Below are 20,478 nucleotides of genomic sequence, written 5' to 3'. Positions count from 1 at the left end.
GCTCTTCTGTGATCATCTCTTCAGATAGAAATGGTTCTCTCTGTGCTCCTACTTTTGCTTCCTTGACCTTGTCCCTGGCCACTCCCTAGGAGGAGGGCTAGGCCTGCTGGCTTGTTGCGAAGCTCTTTCCCCGTTATTTGTTTTTTTTCCATGATAGACAAGGAAACTTTTTCTGCTACCAAACCACCCTTTTTCTTGTAGAACGCAATGAAGATAAGTTTGGTAAAGTTGACTCTCTTAGTAAGTTGTGATCTCATCTCCTGCTGATAGAAGCCTCTTCTGCCAGTCAGTTGGCTTCTCTTTGTATTTGTGAGTGCTTAAGAGATGTCCCCATGAACATTACTCCTCACCAGTCCTTAAGTTTGTCCCAGGGTATTATTTTCCACAGGGTCATCCATCAACAGTCTGATGAGGAAGTCAGGACTAATCTGGAATGGAGCAGCATTCCTTTCATTTGGCAAGTCCAGAGAGGTCCTAAGGACAATCTTGTTGATACTGACACTTTCATAATGGGTGTTGAGGGGGTTCCCTTCTGGAAAAAGGCAAAGTTATGGTTTACCATTGCAAAATGGAGCCCTATATCCCACCTTCCATGCACTGTTTCTGGTGTTTTAGCTTCGGTCATGTGTCTTAACAAAGTGAGGCAACTCGTATTTTCGGCGACTGCGACCACAATCTCTGTGTGAGCAGTCCTTGCACCCCACTGCCCACAAGTGTGACCTGTGCGAGCCCACATTTTCCTTGCTCGTTGGATTGCCCAATCTATAAAATTCAAGAATTCAAAATTCTTGACCCCCTATTCTAATCAAAAGCCCAACAGAAATTTGATTGTCTCCACATCTACCTTTGTTTCTGTTGTGTCCTTTCCTCATCCTCCTTCCTTATTTCCATTCTGACCTCCCTTCCCTTTCCGCATCCCTGGCGATTGCTGTTCCCATCCTTCACGGAGCCACTCCTTCTCCTTGGCTGGAGAAGAAAGCCTCTTCTGTAGCACCTGCTGGGGATGGAACTCTCTCTAGGAACTTTCCTTCCTGTCATCTTGCTCTCTATCTGACCTCACTTCCTCTCACCCTTCTGAGGAGGAGAAGAAGAAGAAGAAGGTGTGAAAGTCTCGGGACAAGGCCCCCTCAGTATCTCTGGTGATGTTGCCCCTCCCTCTCAATCAAGGTCCGATCTTACATCATTCCATCCTTATCAGTGACAGTGATCAATTGTGGCCCATTTAGCATCCATCTTGGCTCTTGTACTATTCTCCTTCAATGGAACTGTAATGGTTACTGTCATCACCCGGAATTGCAGTCTCTTCGTTCTCTCTACTCTGAAGCTTATGCTATATTACAGGAATCTCATTTCATGGATACTAATTTGCCGACTCTTCATGGTTTCTGAGCCTTCTGCCAGAACTGGATCAGTTCTCTGTGAGCTTACAGTGATGTTTGTACATTGGTCTGCATGGACATTGTTGGTTCCTAGGTTTCTCTTCAAACCGCACTGGATGCGGTGGCCGTTTGTACCCATTTAGACTCTGCAGTAACAAAATGCAATCTTTATTCCCCCCTCCTGACCAACCTCATATGCTTCCTGCTCTTCTTGCCATCCTTCGCCAGCTCCCTCCTCCCTTCCTTCACCTTGGGGATTTTAATGCCCATAACTGTCTGAGGAGTGGTACTGTGACTACTGACTGGGGCAGAATTGTTGAAGACCTGCTGGCAGGGATTGATCTCTGCTTTCTCAACACTGGTGCTCCTACACAGTTTAGTGTGACACACAGCACTTTCTCGGGCATTGATCTTTCCATTTGTTGTCTTATATTCCTCCCCTCCATTCGGTGGAGAGTTCATGATGATTTTGTGACAGCAATCTTCTTCTGATTGTCTTACCTTTCGATCAGCATCACTTAGCTGGACGCCATTCCAGATGGGCTTTTACTAATGCGAATTGGGTTGCCTTTTTCTTGACTGCCATCCCAACCACTCCACCACACAATGGCATTAGTGATTCTGCACAGAGTTTGATTGACGTCATCCTTTCAGCAGTTCTTCAGCAATTCCCTCCTCCCCGGGATCTCCCTGACAGACCTTGGTCTCTTGGTGGACCTCCAAAATTGCTGCAGCTATTAAAGACTGCCATTGTGCACTCCAATGCTACAAATCACTTCTCTTGACCACTCCTAGCCTTTAAACAGCTTAATGCTGAGGCTAGTTATCTAATCAAAGGCTAGAAACAGATAAGTCACTGCTATAGGCCTGCACACTCCCTCGTCACAGTTACAGGCAAAGATCCGGTGCTTTTATGGCTGCCTGCCTACAGGCATCTCAGGAATTCCCCTGAATGGTGTTATCCTTACCAGCTCGGACTCTCATCACTGAGCATTTTGCTCGGCATTTCCCTAGGCCTCATCATCAGTCCACTGTCCACTCATGTTCCATCTTCTTTAAACACCATCAGAAGCAACTCCATTTATATTTTGTTCTCCATCACCTGGAGCCTTATAATGTCCCATTTAGCAAGTAGGAATTCACTAATGCCCTTGCTCTCTGCCACAACACAGCTCCTAGACTTGGCCGGTTGCACAACCAAATGTCTCCACATTTTTCAGTGGTTAGCCAGCATCATATACTTCCCCTTTTCAATCGCATTTGAAGCAAGGCTGTCCCTATTGCAGTTTTCAAATCTGATAACCCGCCTCTTAGATGGATAGCTGTCGTCCAATCAGTTTAACCAGTACCCTCTGCAAGTTAGTTATTAGGTCTACAACATTGCTTGTGCCGTTTTGCAATAGATGGCAGTAGCGGCAAGTGGGGAAAAGGTGGTTGGCCATAGGTGTAATACTCTAAGCTTAGGCATCTGTCAACATAATGCCTTAAAAATATTAGTCGATTTGTGATTGCATCATAAGGTTATTCTCTATTAAGTACGTCAACTTACATTCCCATTTCTCGCCATTTGCGGGAAGTTTTAATTTTCGGCTTTAACAGAAGAAATCTGTGGCTGTGGCTCTTAAAATGCTGGGTAAGACCAATAGTGAGGGAACTATTAGTGGAAGAACGTGCAGAGAATGTTTTCAAAGCCTTAAGAACAGTGCCTTTGATGTCGAAGACCGGCATGGCAGGGGAAGACAGAACGTTTTCGTAGCTACTGAAACAGACGGAAACAGTCGGACATCATTATCGAAAGCAATTGATGCGTTCGAGCCCAGCACTGAAACACAAACGGCCAGAATACAGTAATAGACACGTAAAGATAATTTTGCAGCACATCAGTGCTTGACCCCATGTCGCAAAACACGTCAAAATATACATGGAAACGATGAAATGAGAAGTCCTATCCCTCTCACCGAATTTTCGATACATTGCTCTCTTTGACTACCAGCTTTTTCGATCAGTAGCATACAGTCTGTCTGACTAGCACTTCTGATCATATGAACAAGTGCAAAATTGAATCGATTCATGGATCCCCACAAAAGACGCCCAGTTCTTCCGCCATGGGATTCATATGCTATCCAGAAGATGGGAGAATATAGTGGCCAGTGATGGGCAGTACTATGAATCATAATTTTTTTGTAAGTTTTTCCACAATAAAGCCCCGAACATTGAGAAAAAATGGCGGAAGCAAAGTTGTAGACCTAGTACTTAAACATGTATTGTGAGTCGAGGGCTGTATTGGCTCCTTGTATCCTGGGACATTTGGCTTTGACTCAGTGTGGTTTTCGCCAAGTGCATTCAGCTATAGGTAATTTAGTCCACCTGGAGTCTGCTATCGAACGGCTTTTGCCCAGCAACTCCACCTTATTTCAGTATTCTTTGATCTGCATAAAGCTTGTGATACCACATCACATCATCACATCCTTATCGCCTTACATGATTGGGGCCTTTGTGGCCCATTCTCAGTTTTTATCCAGAACTTTCTTACATGTCGCACTTTCCAGGTGCAGATTGGTGCGTCCCATAGCACCTTACATCTGCAAGATAATGGGGTTTCGCAGAGTTCTGTTTTGAGTGCCCCTCTCTTCTTAATGGGTGTCAACAGTATGTTGGTGTCTGTAGGACCTACAGTGTCCCCCTCTTTGTATGGTAATGACTTTTGCATTTATTTTTGTTCATCCGTGATGAGCGTTGCTGAACACAGACTGCAGGGAACAATACAAAGAGTGCTTTCTTGGGCTCTTACTCAAGGTTTCCAATTTTCGGCTAGCAAGACCTGCATTATGCATTTCTGTGTCACTGTACAGTGTATTCCCATCTTGATCTGTACTTTGATGGCCAGTCCGTCAACAGGGCGGACTCTCATCATGTTTTGGGACTAGTCTGGTGCTTGATAATATTCTTCTCAGGTATGCAGCCGGATCATAACGTTATGATCCGGCTGCATACCCGAGAAGAATATTATCAATTACTACACCGGGAAAGCCTTCGTAGCCACAGTCTGGTGCTTGGTTGACATGGCTCCCCCGTCTTCATCAGCTAAAGCAAATATGTTGATAATACCTCAATGCTCTTCGATGCCTCAGCGATACCAACTGGTGCGTGGATCACTCTAACCTACTATGGCTCTATGAAGCATTTGTCCCGTCCCGTCTAGATTATGAGAGTCTCACTTATGACTTGGCTGGACTCGATACACTATTGTGGGGTATGACTGGCAACTGGCACCTTTCAGACCAGCCCCACGATCAGTATCCTAACATAGGAAGATTCCACTGTTGTGGATTCTGCGCCAACAACACTTGATCGCTTATGCGTTCGCATCCGCTGCTCCTTGGAGCACCTGAACTACTGCCCCCTCTTGCCAGATATAGAGATCCAATGGTTACCGGTCACACTGGTTTTTCTTACGCTCACGTGGGATGTAATGAAACCCTTTTTGTTGCTGGATGACTACAGTATTTTCACTGCGGATTTGGTAGACTTCCGCATTGCTCTTGAGCATATCTGCTCCTGCACCAGTGAGTCGTTCCTCATCTGTAGCAACTCCTTGGGCAGCACAAGCTCTTAACCAGTGTTAAACTCACCATCCTTTGGTCCTGGCTATCCAGGATTCCCCTTTAGCCCTCAAACAATGTGGACACTCGATGGTCATTGTCCAGACCCCAGGTCACTTTAGGATACTGGGGAATGAACACAGGCTGGCTAAATATGCTATCGGCAAGCCGCCTCTTGAGTTTGGTATTCCGGCATCGGATCTTCAATTGATATTACACCATCAAGTTCTAAGGTTTTGGAATATGGAATGGCCAAAAAAACTATGGGTGATGAAGGAGACCACAAATTTGTGGAGGTCCTACATGCAGGCCTTTCGTCTCCATCATTCATTGTTGGCTCCGCATCGGCCAACTTGGCCAACTCATAGTCATCTCCTCCATTGCAAGAATTCACCCCAGTGCCATTGTGGTGCCCATTTGATGGCAGTCTTCTTGGTCTGTCCTAACCTAGCTGTCCAGCTGAACTGGTTTTACAGTTTATTTGTGAAGGGGGGTTTTTATCACTCTCTTAGAGGAAGGGCGCCTCAGCCTTGTCGGTCTGTTTAGGCAAGACTCCTTGTTGCCTCCTCCGCCCCGACTGGACAATGGCTGTTTAGACTTGCAGTGGTCTGCCCGAGCTCTCGCCTAGCCATTCTTTTGCTCTTCTTCCCTTTCTTGTGTGTTCTGTCTGACTTGGTGTTCTTCTATTTTCCTGCATTTCTCTCACCCTGTCCATGTCGCTAGTATTTGCTGTGTATTGTTGGATGCAGTACCTCTTATAAGTGGTGGGGCTGTACGTTCCCCATCACAGTTTCTTCCTTTGAGGGCCTCTGGCTGCTACCTGGACAGTGCACCTCGCCCACCTTTTTTCCTTTCCCCTTGTGCACAAGGCCTTTCCTTGGTGTGTAGTTTTGTACACTTGCCTGTTCCATGTAGGAGGAACTGATTACCTTGTAGTTTGTTCCCTTTAATCCGTAAACCAACCAACCAACAAGTAACTTTTCTTGGCTGTTCCTAGATTACATAAGTGGTTTACCCAGACATTGGAGAAGTCTTCAAACACTAATATGTGATCTTGATGCAAGTATATTGAGAAATGATCTAAACAAATCTATACCACGCATGGTCAGGAGAATAATGGGACAGTTGTAAAACTGGTTCACAGACAACAGCTGAACCCTTAAGTTTACAAAAAGTCATGTTATGTAATTCCAAGTAAATCAAAATTACTTACAGGTACCAGAACTTGAGGTGAAAGGGCATACATTAGAAGGCTCCATTTGCAGAGTTTCTGAGGATTGTGACATTCCAGTACCATGAAATTCATCAAAAAGTAATAACATAACATCAGTACAATAAGCTGGTGTGTCCTGGGCAGGCAGTTTATTGGTTGCCACAGATGGAACCACACTGCCTTATTATTGGAGACTAATGAATTGTTTTACATATTTTTACCATGTTTAAGTTGCTCTTTGTAAGTGAAGAGGTGCATGAGATTTGATGTTGTGATTGTATTCTTTCTTACTGATAGGATAGTCAGCAACTGAAACAGATCGTAGTATGTAAGTATTACAAGAAAGTCTCGCCTGACAAAAATGTCCAATCTCAGATGATCTATTGCTGTCATATAAATTCTGCAGTCCAGTGTTTTACTTCACATGGAGATTTTTTTACTTCAGACAATGCCTATTGAAACAGGAAAACAGTTTTCTTTGACTGACCATCTTCTAACGTTTTGACGACTAAGAGCGTGTGAAGTGTATGTGCAAACTTCCCACTTCTCTTATACAAGTCGACTCACTTGGTGTACACACTTGATCTTCTTCTCTGGATAGCTGGCTTCTGGTATCTCTATAAACTTCATCTCCGAAGAATGACGCTAGTTACAGGAACCTTAAAGACTCTCTCACTACTTGCGAAGTAAGTAGGTACTCGAAGAATACTTTTCAATGACTATCAGTATATTTGAGCTTCATAAAGAACAAAATTCACACTTCTCACATTAGATTTCTTGTAAGTCACTAATATCGTCTCACATTAGAAACAGATTTAAGTACATTTAGGAAAGAGTTGGCTTAACAACCATAACTCTATTACAAACAAATCATAAAATACCTCTTGCCTCCAGCAAGCTCAAGATGTGAGGTTTGTGTGTGTGTGTGTGTGTGTGTGTGTGTGTGTGTGTGTGTGTGTGTGTGTGTGTGTGTGTGTGTGTGTGTGTGTCTTTTTTTTTTTACTTCAGAATCTCAATTGTTTTTGTTATTCATAACAATGGTCACTGATATGATTAGCACAGAATAACCTAGAAGTTCCACGGTTCTTCCATATACTTTCGCTAGAACTTCCATGGATCACCTGACAAGTACTTGTCGGTGCCATTTTTCCACCGCGTCTACCTGCTGCTCGCGACTGATTTGACACCTGCACACACAAACATGTGAGGCGCAGTAGGTAGCATTCTAGCATCCCACTCTTAACATCTAAAATATCGTGTGTTCAAGACGGTAGAAAGTCAAGTGTTTATAGAATTTGCGCAGAAATTCTCAAAACACTACAATCTGTGGGCACAGACTCCAACTTATTGCTAAACTCCACGACATGATAGGCCAAGTCAGGCCAACTTAATCCCAAGAGATGATGCACTGGCCATAAATCTCATTCCCGACTCTGTAAGCGCAGAACAGGGAATCGGTGATCATAAGGCCGTTGCAGCATCCCTGAATATGGAAGTTAATAGGAATATAAAAAAAGGGAGGAAGGTTTATCTGTTTAGCAAGAGTAATAGAAGGCAGATTTCAGGCTACCTAACAGATCAAAACGAAAATTTCTGTTCCGACACTGACAATGTTGAGTGTTTATGGAAAAAGTTCAAGGCAATCGTAAAATGCGTTTTAGACAGGTACGTGCCGAGTAAAACTGTGAGGGACGGGAAAAACCCACAGTGGTACAACAACAAAGTTAGGAAATTACTGCGAAAGCAAAGAGAGCTTCACTCCAAATTTAAACGCAGCCAAAACCTCTCAGACAAACAGAAGCTAAACGATGTCAAAGTTAGCGTAAGGAGGGCTATGCGTGAAGCGTTTAGTGAATTCGAAAGTAAAATACTAGGTATCGACTTGACAGAAAATCCTAGGAAGTTCTGGTCTTACGTTAAATCAGTAAGTGGCTCGAAACAGCATATCCAGACACTCCTGGATGATGATGGCATTGAAACAGAGGATGACACACGTAAAGCTGAAATACTAAACACCTTTTTCCAAAGCTGTTTCACAGAGGAAGACCGCACTGCAGTTCCTTCTCTAAATCCTCGCACAAACGAAAAAATGGCTGACATCGAAATAAGTGTCCAAGGAATAGAAAAGCAACTGGAATCACTCAACAGAGGAAAGTCCACTGGACCTGACGGGATACCAATTCGATTCTACACAGAGTACGCGAAAGAACTTGCCCCCCTTCTAACAGCCGTGTACCGCAAGTCTCTAGAGGAACGGAAGGTTCCAAATGATTCGAAAAGAGCACAGGTAGTCCCAGTCTTCAAGAAGGGTCGTCGAGCAGATGCGCAAAACTATAGACCTATATCTCTGACGTCGATCTGTTGTAGAATTTTAGAACATGTTTTTTGCTCGAGTATCATGTCGTTTTTGGAAACTCAGAATCTACTATGTAGGAATCAACATGGATTCCGGAAACAGCGATCGTGTGAGACCCAACTCGCTCTATTTGTTCATGAGACCCAGAAAATATTAGATACAGGCTCCCAGGTAGATGCTATTTTTCTTGACTTCCGGAAGGCGTTCGATACAGTTCCGCACTGTCGCCTGATAAACAAAGTAAGAGCCTACGGAATATCAGACCAGCTGTGTGGCTGGATTGAAGAGTTTTTAGCAAACAGAACACAGCATGTTGTTATCAACGGAGAGACGTCTACAGACGTTAAAGTAACCTCTGGCGTGCCACAGGGGAGTGTTATGGGACCATTGCTTTTCACAATATATATAAATGACCTAGTAGATAGTGTCGGAAGTTCCATGCGGCTTTTCATGGATGATGCTGTAGTATACAGAGAAGTTGCAGCATTAGAAAATTGTAGCGAAATGCAGGAAGATCTGCAGCGGATAGGCACTTGGTGCAGGGAGTGGCAACTGACCCTTAACATAGACAAATGTAATGTATTGAGAATACATAGAAAGAAGGATCCTTTATTGTATGATTATATGATAGCAGAACAAACACTGGTAGCAGTTACTTCTGTAAAATATCTGGGAGTATGCGTGCGGAACGATTTGAAGTGGAATGATCATATAAAATTAATTGTTGGTAAGGCGGGTACCAGGTTGAGATTCATTGGGAGAGTCCTTAGAAAATGTAGTCCATCAACAAAGGAGGTGGCTTACAAAACACTCGTTCGACCTATACTTGAGTATTGCTCATCAGTGTGGGATCCGCACCAGATCGGGTTGACGGAAGAGATAGAGAAGATCCAAAGAAGAGCGGCGCGTTTCGTCACAGGGTTATTTGGTAACCGTGATAGCGTTACGGAGATGTTTAACAAACTCAAGTGGCAGACTCTGCAAGAGAGGTGCTCTGCATCGCGGTGTAGCTTGCTCGCCAGGTTTCGAGAGGGTGCGTTTCTGGATGAGGTATCGAATATATTGCTTCCCCCTACTTATACCTCCCGAGAAGATCACGAATGTAAAATTAGAGAGATTAGAGCGCGCACAGAGGCTTTCAGACAGTCGTTCTTCCCGCGAACCATACGCGACTGGAACAGGAAAGGGAGGTAATGACAGTGGCACATAAGGTGCCTTCCGCCACACACCGTTGGGTGGCTTGCGGAGTATAAATGTAGATGTAGATGTAGATTACCTCACCTTTCTGAATCCTATTGACTAGCACCCAGTTACACTACATAGTATTATGAAGTCCTATTGACATGGGATCAGAAGTCTTGCTACACTAATGTGTAATCATTCTGTGTGTAATCATTGCTGTGAAACAGTTAAGTTACGGAGCTTGTTAAATTGTTAGTAAATCATGACAGAAAATAGATTACATCACTGATCTTTGATTCCAGTGTACATGTAGTTAATTCATTAGTTTGTTTCATGTTCCATGGATCATTTTACATGACAAATCATAATTTTTTAGTTTTTAATATGTACCGATTGAGTTGGTAATTCTTACCCAACACCTTTTACACATTACAGATTACAATATAGTGTATATTCTATTGAAGGAATTGCTGAGAACAAACTTTTTCAGTTTGTTTTCAAATTTTGCTTTCCTGTCTGCCAGACATTTTATATCACTGGATAAGTGATCAAAAATTTTAGTTGCACCATGGTGCCTCCGTTTTTGTGCTAAAGACAACCTTACTGTGGAGTAATGAATGTCATTTTTTCCTTCTGGTATTGTAATTATGATGTACATCATTGTTCCTTTTGAACAGTAGTGGATTATTTGCAATGAACTTCATGAGGGAATAAATATACTGTGAACCAGTAATCAGAATGCCCAACTTGCTAAACAGGTGCTACAAGATGATCGTGGATGAGTACCACATATTATTCTTACATCTTGTTTTAGAGCTATGAAGACTTCCTTTCTTAAAGATGAGTTACCCCCAAAAATTATTCCATATGACCTTATTGAATAAAGATATGCAAAATATGTCAACTTACTGATTTGTTTTTCCTCAAGATATTTAGTGATTCTAAGTGCAAATGTAGCGGATTTAAGTTGCATTAGGAGTTCCAAAATGTGCTTTTTCTACTTCAGATTCTTATCAGTATGGACACCTACAAATTTTGAAGTTTCCACCCTATTTATTGTTTCGTCACTTTGTTACATTTATTATTGCTGTAGTACCCCAAGATGTGCAGAACTGAATTTATTGTCTTTTTAAGATTGGGATGAGACCATTCGCAGAAAACTAGTGGAGAATATTGTTTACCATTTCTTCTGTTTCTGTATGTATGCATGGTCTGGTTCTGCAAAAAGAACTATTTCCGCTTATTGTATATTAGACGGAAGATCATTTACATATATGAGGAACGATAGTGGGCCTAATATTGAGCCTTGGGGAGCCCCCATTTGTGATTTTTCCTTAGTCAGGATTGTGTCCCCAGACTATATTGGTTGAATCACTAAGTACAACGTTCAGCACTCTTTTGATTTGATATGATATCATCCATTTGTTGATTGTACCATCAGTACCATAAAACTTCAATTTCTGTAGACTACTGTGATTCACACAGGCAGGTGTTTTATGTAGTTCACAGAAAATACCAACCAGCACTATTTTATTATTTAATTCTTGTAAAATTTGGTGAGCGAACATGTAAATGGCAGTCTCAATAGAGCAATTCTTCTGAAACCCAAACTGCGATTTGCTGAGAATATTGTTGTTGCTTAGGTGAGATACTTTTCTGAAATACATCACCTTCTCAAAAATGTTGGAAAATTGTCAGTAATGATACAGGTCAGTAGTTATTCACATCCCTCTTGTCACCTTTCTTAAAGATGGGTTTAACAATGGCTTATTTCAATCTCTCTGGAAAAATGCCTTGAGGTAATGATGTATTACGTATTTCAGACGAGACTGAGAGTTACTTTCTCAATATACTGCTGCAATTTTTCCCCTTGTTTGTGTCTATACTTTGTCTTATTTAAGAAATGATTATTAAATATAGCAACATATGATAAAATATGAGTTGATGAATCCATGGTGCAAGACCAAATCTGATTTGTGGATGTGGTGACATACCAAAATGTTTGTCCTGGTTTTGAAACTTCTGTGCCTAAACTTAAACTGCGTACTTCTGAGAGCAGCAGGACAAAGTGATTCACCAGATATACAAGAGTACATAAAAAAATAGCAAGTTGCCAGCACGGCAAAAATATTGCAGATTTGAACATGTCAGAGTTATTGTTTCAGGGAAGAATATTATTTCAGTCCTGTTAGGTGAAAATAAGTTATAAAGGTTCTAGCAAATTGGTAACAGGAGCTTGGTTTGTAGTAATACAATAAAGATTTGCTGTGGACCATCTTTTTCCACCTCGAATTCAAACATTTAAACCTGGTCTTCTGTTTTCACCTTCTTGTCATTAAAAGTAAAATGCAATGACTTACTACATATCTGTATTTCATACTATTTTTCTATTAAAATATAATCGAAATTTTGTGTTTCTGTTCATATTGAAGCAAAAGAAATTGAAAAGTGAGTGTGTTTTAGTAATAATGATTGTAATATTCTATTGTGATATGAAAATAAGAAATCATATGTTCATTTGAATCGTTTGTTATTTATTGCCAATTCACTTTTTTATCAACAAAAATAATCAATTTTTGAAAATATAATATAATTGGATAGTTAAAAAATCTACTCACCAAGCAGCAACAGGAGAACACACACAAAAAAGGTACAGTTTGCAAGCTTTCAGAGCAGGTGGCTCCTTCTCGTGGCAGAAGGGTTGAAGGGGATGGAAGAGGTTCAGTCCTTTTCCTTCATCCCTCTTCCATCCTACTTCAACCCTTCTGCCAGGAGGAGGAGCCACTGGCTCTGAAAGTTTTCAAACTATAATATGAGGGTGGTTTGGTGAAATCACCACGAGAGGTCAGCCCGAGTGCACTGATTCGTTCACATGATATTCATTGGACTGTTACCTGTAAATATGTGCCATGTCAGTGCTCTTGGAAGAGAGCTGTTGTGGTGATATGGCTCTGTAGTTGTTCCCGCTTAGTGATTTGCGAAGATGGAAAAAATAGATATTCAAGCAGTGGCTAAGTACTTCATAAAGAAAGGTATGAAATCAAAGGACATTCATGCCTATTTCAAGAATACACTGGGAGACTCTGCTCCTTCATATTCAACTGTTGCCAAGTGGACGAATGAATTTAAATTTGGTCAGGAGAGCTTAGATGATGATCTGTGCAGTTGTCGGCCAAGATGTGTCACTACTCCAGAAATAATTGCAAAAGTGCACAAAATCGTCATGAAGGATCACAGATTGAAAGCGCGTGAAATTGCTCACACTTGCCAGATGTCATCTGAAAGGGTATATGACATTTGAACTTAAGAATTAGAAATGAAAAATTATCGGCAAGATGGGTGCTGCGACTCTTGACAGTGGATCAAAAATGCATGAGAATGGACATATCAGAATAGTTTTTGGCCCATTTTAGGAGAAACGAATAAGATTTTTTGAGCCAGTTTATGTGACCACAGGTGAAACTTGGTTGCACTACTATCATCGGTGGCGGCGGCGGGTGATACTAGTATTAGAGTTTTCATTTCTTTCATGAGATTTCCTGTGTCATAGTTCAGGTGTGAAAATGTCTTTGATGGCTTAGTAGTCTAATCCTGGCATGGAACAAGCGACCACAGAAATTATAAATGTTGGAAGGTGGAGGACGTGGGTGGGCCTGGAGGAGTTAACGTCTCTGGTGTTTGTCATTCTCCAGTCTTCGATGTTCCCACTCAAAGTTCTGAAGAGCATTTGAGGTAGTTGAGCACCAGAGACTGTGATCTTCTTCTAAGGTGGACCAGTTTCTTATACTGATCCTTATAGCATTTAAGAGGGGCACCTCGCGGCCTTTTACCTGTGCTCACTTCACTGTACAGCATTTGATGTGGAAGTCTGTCATCTCTCATCCTCTGGACATGCCCAACCCGTCTTAGTTGGTGCCCAATAATGAGAGCTAAACAATTCATTTTCGCTTTCTCAAGAACGGTGGTATTCGATATAATGTCATCCCATTTCGTGTTCATGATGTATCTTAGCTTCTGTTGGTTGAAGCGTTCTAGTGTCTTCAGATCATGGTGATACAATGTTCAGGTTTCGCAACCATAGAGCAGTGTTGAGATGACAACAGCTTTATACACCATCAATTTGGTGTATTGTGTTAGGTCTTTATTCAGGAAGACACGTGTTCTGAGACGACCAAACGCTACATGAGCAGCACGTATTCTGTTCTCCACGTCTTTTTCAGATGAGCAATTAGATGACAATATGCTTCCTAGATACAGGAAATTGTCTACTTGTTCCAAGGCTGTATCAGAAATGGATATGCTGAAATCAGGAAGGGAAGAGCCAGGAGCTTGTGCTAGCACCTTTGTCTTTTGAATATTGATGGAAAGACCAAATCGTTTGTATGCCTTGTTGAAACAATTAAATAATCCTCCATCAAACCTGTACTTTGGTTCTACCCCAGCGTTGTTCACTGATGTCTCATAAAGCATAGCTGACAGGTACAAGGCAAATAATGTTGGTGCAAGAACACATCCTTGTTTGAGCCCACTCCTTATTGGAAATTCATTAGATGTTTCATTCTGGCAGATGACCTGCCCACTCATGTCATCATGGAGAGCTTTAATCAAGTCAACAAAATGTTCAGGGCAGCCGAAACATGTTAAGACCATCCACATGGCTTCTCTGGGAACTGTATCAAAGGCCTTTTCTAGGTCATAAAAAGCTAATAGTAAAGGATATTGTGGTTCTCTGCACTTCTCCTGCAGTTGTCGTGCACAGAAAATCATGACAATCGTCCCTCTTGAAGGGCTAAACCTGCATTGAGGTTCAGGAAGCACAGTCTCTGAAAGTGTCACACTGGAACCAGGCTGGGAATCCACACCCAGAAAGTAACTCCTTATACTGCGGATAAAAACCAAAGAAGAATGAAATAAAACAATAAAGTGGTAGCCAAGATCGCAGGAATTCTTTTTATTCCAGGATTACCAGTTTCGGCAGAACTAAAGCCCCCTTCATCGGAGCTTGTGCTTGTATGTGATGGAGACACTTAACATTTATAATGTCATCTCTCTTGGATGCCTATGCACTATTCATGACAATTTTGTAAGGCTTGTGTGTTATAGGCAACCATTAATATCACCATTGTTTGCCTTGATGTTGCAACCTGTATGTGTCCTAAGATCCAATGATGATGGCTTTGATGTTGCCAAAACCGGTAATCATGGAATAAAAAGAATTCCTATGATTTTGGCTACCAGTTTATTGTTTTACAAGCATCTAGATGGCTCACACATGAGCACAATGAGCTCCCTACAAAGAAGAATGAAATAATAATGACCATAGGAACGTGGAATGTCAGGACCCTCCTGGATGTGAATAGTGACAGGCCAGAGAGAAGAACCGCTCTTATCAGCCATGAACTAGCTAGGTTAAATATAGATTTAGCTGCCTTGAGTGAGACTATACTATCAGGTGAAGGACACATAAGTGAGACAAGTGCACTACTATACCCCAAGAGACAAAACAACAGTCAAAGCAGTGGAAACATGCTGAATCTCTGCCACCAGAGAAAGCAAAGACAATTCCTTCGGCGAGGAAGATCATGGTATCAGTGTTCTGGGATGCGAAGGGGATTCTGTTTGTAGATTATCTCCCCACTGGGCAAACAATTACTGGAGAATATTATGCTAACCTCCTATACAAATTGCAACAAAAGATATGTGAAAAAAAGGCCAGGTTTAGCAAGGAAGAAAGTCATCTTCCATCGAGCAATGTGTGCCCGCACACATATGCTGTCACCATGGCAAAATTACATGAACTTAGATATGAATTGTTGCCACACCTGCCTTATTCACCTGATATGGCTCCGTCAGACTTCCATCTCTTCCCAAAACTGAAAATTTTTCTTGGTGGACGAAGATTCACTTCAAACGAAGAATTGATAGCTGGAGTTGAGCCTATTTTGCAGGCCTGGAGGAAACTCATTTTCAAGATGGGATCAAAGCACTGGAACATCATTGGACCAAGTGCATTAATCTGCAAGGAGATTACATTGAAAAATAAAAAAAACTTTCAGTGATGTAAGTAATTTTTTTCTATTTCGTTGCGAGAACTTTTCACAAACCACCCTCGTACCTTTTATAAGTGTGTGTTCCTGCTGCTATTTACTTGTTTGTATCCTGTTTTTATACTTGTCCCTTATTTATTGTAGTTGTTTGTTTTCTATTATATTACCTGTCAAGACATATCTCATTTGTTGGTCTTACCCACCATTATTCAACAACAGGCCCAGTCCCAATTTTTGTCAGTTTTCACATGTTCCCTGCCTATTTTTGCACATCTTTATGCCCTCTATTTAAAAAATTTCAGTCTGTCAGGGAGGAGGGTAACTATATCATGAACCAGAACTCCACCAACGAACTTTAAGAGTTTGTTCGGAAATATTTTTTGAGTATTTTGGGATAAGGGACTCACAGACTCTGGCACCTCATTACAGTTATTGCAATTTGTTTAGTTTCTTGATCCAGTGGCTTCCTATCTGTACTGCACTGGAAATAGTGCACAACAATGCAAATGTCGACAGTATGCACTGTGTTTATTGTTTCCATTTGCTCACATTACCTGCTGTTGACCAACAGTAATGCCCTCCTTACTCTGTTTCCCTCAAGTTTGCATTCAGTCATGCTCAGTTCTGTGTAGGGGGTTTCTTTCTTTCTTTTTTGGTTCTCTCTCTCTCTCTCTCTCTCTCTCTCTCTCTCTCTCTCTCTCTCTCTCTCTCTTTTGCATTGTGCATTATACGCAGCAGTAATATGGATAGGTTTACTGATGAAGAGTTGGTGACATGCAGCTCATGTAGGGCTTCACTGAAAGCAATTGAAGAGCAGAATGGCGACATTATTGCTGAGCTGTTCCTGCAATGATGGCAATCATGTCACAGTACTTTTAGTTCTGTACATAGGATCCTACAATAAACTGGATCCTTGCATGTTACTGGCTGAGATATGCTAGAACACCAGTATTAAAAAGAATGTGTTACAAGTGATCAGTGAGAATTCTTCCTGTAGTGGTTGGCACTTTGCACAGCCTCTGTTTTGAGAGACTTTTGTGAACAACAATTACACTCGTATCCTTCACAGAAGGTGCAATCATTGCCACCAGCAGACTTCCCATTTCGAATGATGTTTGCAAATTGTTTCCTGTCAGTGTACAGAAAACCCCAATTTTCCTGCTTTTATGTTGTTTAAATGAGGCTATGTTTACAAGAGAGGGCACATTCAGCAGTAGGAATAGCCATGTGTGGGATGACACAGATCCACACACAGTGGTATGTCAATCCTGTTAACAGTTGTTTGATGTGCATGTGTGGGTATTGTAAATGATTTTTGTAAAAGGACCTTATCTTACCTATTTCAAACGAAAACCAACCACCAGCCAAAACGGGACTTTAGGATGGTTCCATTCAAAAGTAATCACCACATGCATTTAGGCATGTATCCCACGGGGAGACGAGATGGACGATTCCTGTTTGGTGAACACGATTGTCAGCTGACAGATCCATAACTGCGTCCACTCCTGCTCTTCCTCATCTGACAGGAACCGACATCCATTCTTGCCATTCTTCAGGTTGCCAAAGATGTGAAAATCACGTGGTGGAAGATCAAGGCTGTTGCAGGCCAACCAAATTGTTGAATTATAGCCTGTGTCTGATTGGCAGTGTGGAGGGTTGGGGGGGAGGGGGGGGGGGGGAGTTAACAGTTACTGCATTGTGTCTTCATAGTGATGTACGTTGATTGTGGTTTCACACTCAAGGAATCACTGAACGGAGGGCCCCTGCAGTCAAAGGTGGTGGTCATCATGGCATTTTGTGGCGCCACCATTTCAATCCTGAGGGCAAATGACAAAGCCAACAGTAGAAACATTTCGCAACTGCCCAGTCAAAGAAATCCAAAGCTGTTCACAAAAGTTCCAGTAAGGTCATAATGCTCTTCTTCTTTCACTGCAGGGCCCCTCTGCTCATTGACTTCCTTGAGTGTGGAGCAACAATCAATGTACAATGCTATAAAGACACTTTTCACAAAGAGTGACACACCAGAAAGTCAAAATGTCCAGGAATGGTGTGGACTGAGACCTTCTTGCATGATAAGCCCCGGCCCCACACTGCCAGTTGGAGAAATGCTATGCTTCAGCAATTTGGTCGGGAAACATTGCAACGTCCTCAATACATTCCGGGTATTTCACTGTGTTATTTTCACATGAAGAAAGACATGCAAGGAGTTCAGTTTCAGCCAGACGAGGAAGTGCAAGAGTGGGTGCAGTTGTGGATCCATCAGCATCCAAGTGTGTGTGAAACAGGAATTGATCGTCTTGTCTCCCAGTGGGATAAATGTCTTAACACATTTGGCAATTACTTTTGAATGGAACCATTCCATGATTTCATTGTGGCGGGTTGCTCATTTTTCATTTTACAGCCCCTTATACTTCCTGTCACACTGAACCAAGTTGTTCCTAGATGATGTCCCACTGGATGGATGACAGTAGATTCATTGCTTTGTGTCCTTTTCCATGACCAGCTCAGTGACCAGCTCTGGGTGCATGAAGAGCTTAGTTTAAAAAACTCTGGTCAGTACTTGAAAGGACATGGTTACTAGTATTGTTGCAGCTGTGGAAGCAGTATGCCAAACTCGTGGAAGTATTTAGCTTGTAAGACAATCAATGGTGCATCACTGTACACTAAGTTGTGACCATCATAGTCGACAATTTGAACAATACCTGTTAGTTCTGCATTTGTTACATGCTGTACTGTACACTGACAGAACAGATTGAACATATGGTGATAAAAGTGTATGTGTTTCATCTGAGGGTTTTGCATTTCTTTGTGTTGTTTCGCATTACTTTGTGTTGTGTTTTGTATATTTTGGTTATTGCATATTACAGGCTTCTTTACTGTTGCAAAGGTATTTTCATAGAAGCAGGGGTGACTGCAGTAACAGACTAAATAATTCCATTATTTGTCTTACTAGCTGCCAGAGACAATTGGTCCCTTTTACCAAAGTACTCAGAAGTTATTCTGAACAACTTCTTGAAAGTTTGTCGGTTCACAGTTGTATTTAATCATACTATATCATTAGTACAGTACATTGTTTTACTTTCCATGTACACATCAATTGACAGGTTATTGTTATTCTAACAGTGTAATGGTGTGATAATTTCAGGTGAAGCAACAACTTCCATATAAACTGGCCACAAAGCTGGGTGGTAGCAGCAGTGGCACTGGCAACAGTAATAGTAGCAGCAGTTCCAGTTCCTCCGTTGTGCAACAAATTCTGCCTTACAAACTGAGCCAAGGGCAGTCACCAACGTCTTCTGCAACAGAAAGCACTAGTGGTAGGAGAGGTTCAGGATATCGCCGCTTGGGCTCTGGCAGCTTCAGTCCCCCCTCGAGAACTGCGGCAGCAGATGAGACTGCAGCGCCATCACCGCATAGCCATGTGCGCACCGGCAGTAGTCCTGCTTCTATGCAGAGTGAGCTACCATCTCCGCCACCTGTCGAAAGTGGGATGTCTCGGAGATCTGCAGGAGGACTGGATCGCACTCACAATCACCCTGTAAACAGAGTTGGAAGCCCCGGTCCTGAGTCTGCACCACAGTCTGCGTCAAGCCGACGGTCTGCCGACGAAGAAGTTATATACTTCTGACAAGGAGATACACACACGTGACATCATTCACGTGTCTGGGACAAGTTGAAGTCACTTCTTCGAGCAGTTGGTTGTTTTAGTGGTTGTTTACCGTTTACACTCGGTGATGCTTGAGCTATAATGCTAAAGAGAAGCAGTCTCTGGAAAAGCTGGTGATTTCCTTGAAGGATCAGCTAATCTGCAATTGACACCTGTAGAAATAAACCATGTATATTATCTGAGGGAAATCTGAATGTTCCTGAGAGATACTAGCAAGGAAAGGCCACCTTAGCAAAAGATCGTGATTGTCATTCCAAGATATTAAAAGTTATAGAGCTTTGGTTCTATATTTTTATAGAGACTAGATGTCATTGTTTCACTTGCCAGTTCATTGTCCAGATGCACTGTAGTGTAGCCAAAAGACAGACAGTGCATTTGTTACCAAAGCACTCGGGTATTGTGGAAGGATTGCCTCATTTGCAGATGTATAATGTTTATGTCCCTTTGAAATAAGTGGTTAGTAATTATGTTACATAAAAATGCAACATGTAAATAAACATTAGTAATTTCAGATGACACTACTTACTTTCAAAGCCTGATACTACTCAAATAATCAAGTTTCATACAGTTGAAATGTCTTTGCGATTGTATATATGGACATAATATGTCAGCCACTACACACAAAGCAGAACATAAGTAAGGCATTTAAATATATTTGTAATGTACAGTCATTTGTTTAGTGGTTAAACATAGCCATCAGCTGTTCTCTGCAATTGGAAATCAATTCCTCCCACAATATATAAACTGTTCTGCTTCTCTTTTAATATTTTTTTCATCTGTTTTTGAGTGAGCAAGCACAAAAATGAAACTTACCTTGCTAGAATATCTTTTATTACACTCTAAAAAATTTAGTTTTTTTTCTTTTTTTGCGGGGGGGGGGGGGGGTGGCAATGTCTTGCTTACATGTACTGTTGGCATGTGGAAATTTTGAATAATTCTGGTCTGGTCAAAGTGATGTAAATTTATTCATTGATAATTTTTTTTACAAGAAAAGAATTCAAGTACTTTGCATTCAGGATGTTGCTTGTGCTT

At 41.7% G+C, this 20,478-nt stretch overlaps 1 protein-coding gene across 1 annotated transcript in view; it reads left to right on the top strand.

The window, feature by feature from the left end:
* The window catches only part of LOC126191481 (rho guanine nucleotide exchange factor 18), a 640,188-nt gene extending 619,925 nt beyond the window's left edge, over window positions 1-20,263 (top strand). Inside the window, exon 29 of the mRNA XM_049932364.1 lies at window positions 18,925-20,263. Within this exon, the coding sequence (XP_049788321.1) occupies window positions 18,925-19,407 (483 nt within the window). The 3' untranslated portion in view covers window positions 19,408-20,263. The remainder of the gene's footprint in view (window positions 1-18,924) is intronic.
* Window positions 20,264-20,478: the final 215 nt, after the last annotated feature.

This window comes from Schistocerca cancellata, chromosome 6, assembly GCF_023864275.1.
Source record: "Schistocerca cancellata isolate TAMUIC-IGC-003103 chromosome 6, iqSchCanc2.1, whole genome shotgun sequence".
In the NCBI taxonomy this organism is placed as follows: Eukaryota; Metazoa; Arthropoda; class Insecta; order Orthoptera; family Acrididae; genus Schistocerca; species Schistocerca cancellata.
Note: the sequence above shows the minus strand (reverse complement) of the source record. Positions and strands in the feature narration are given on the sequence as shown.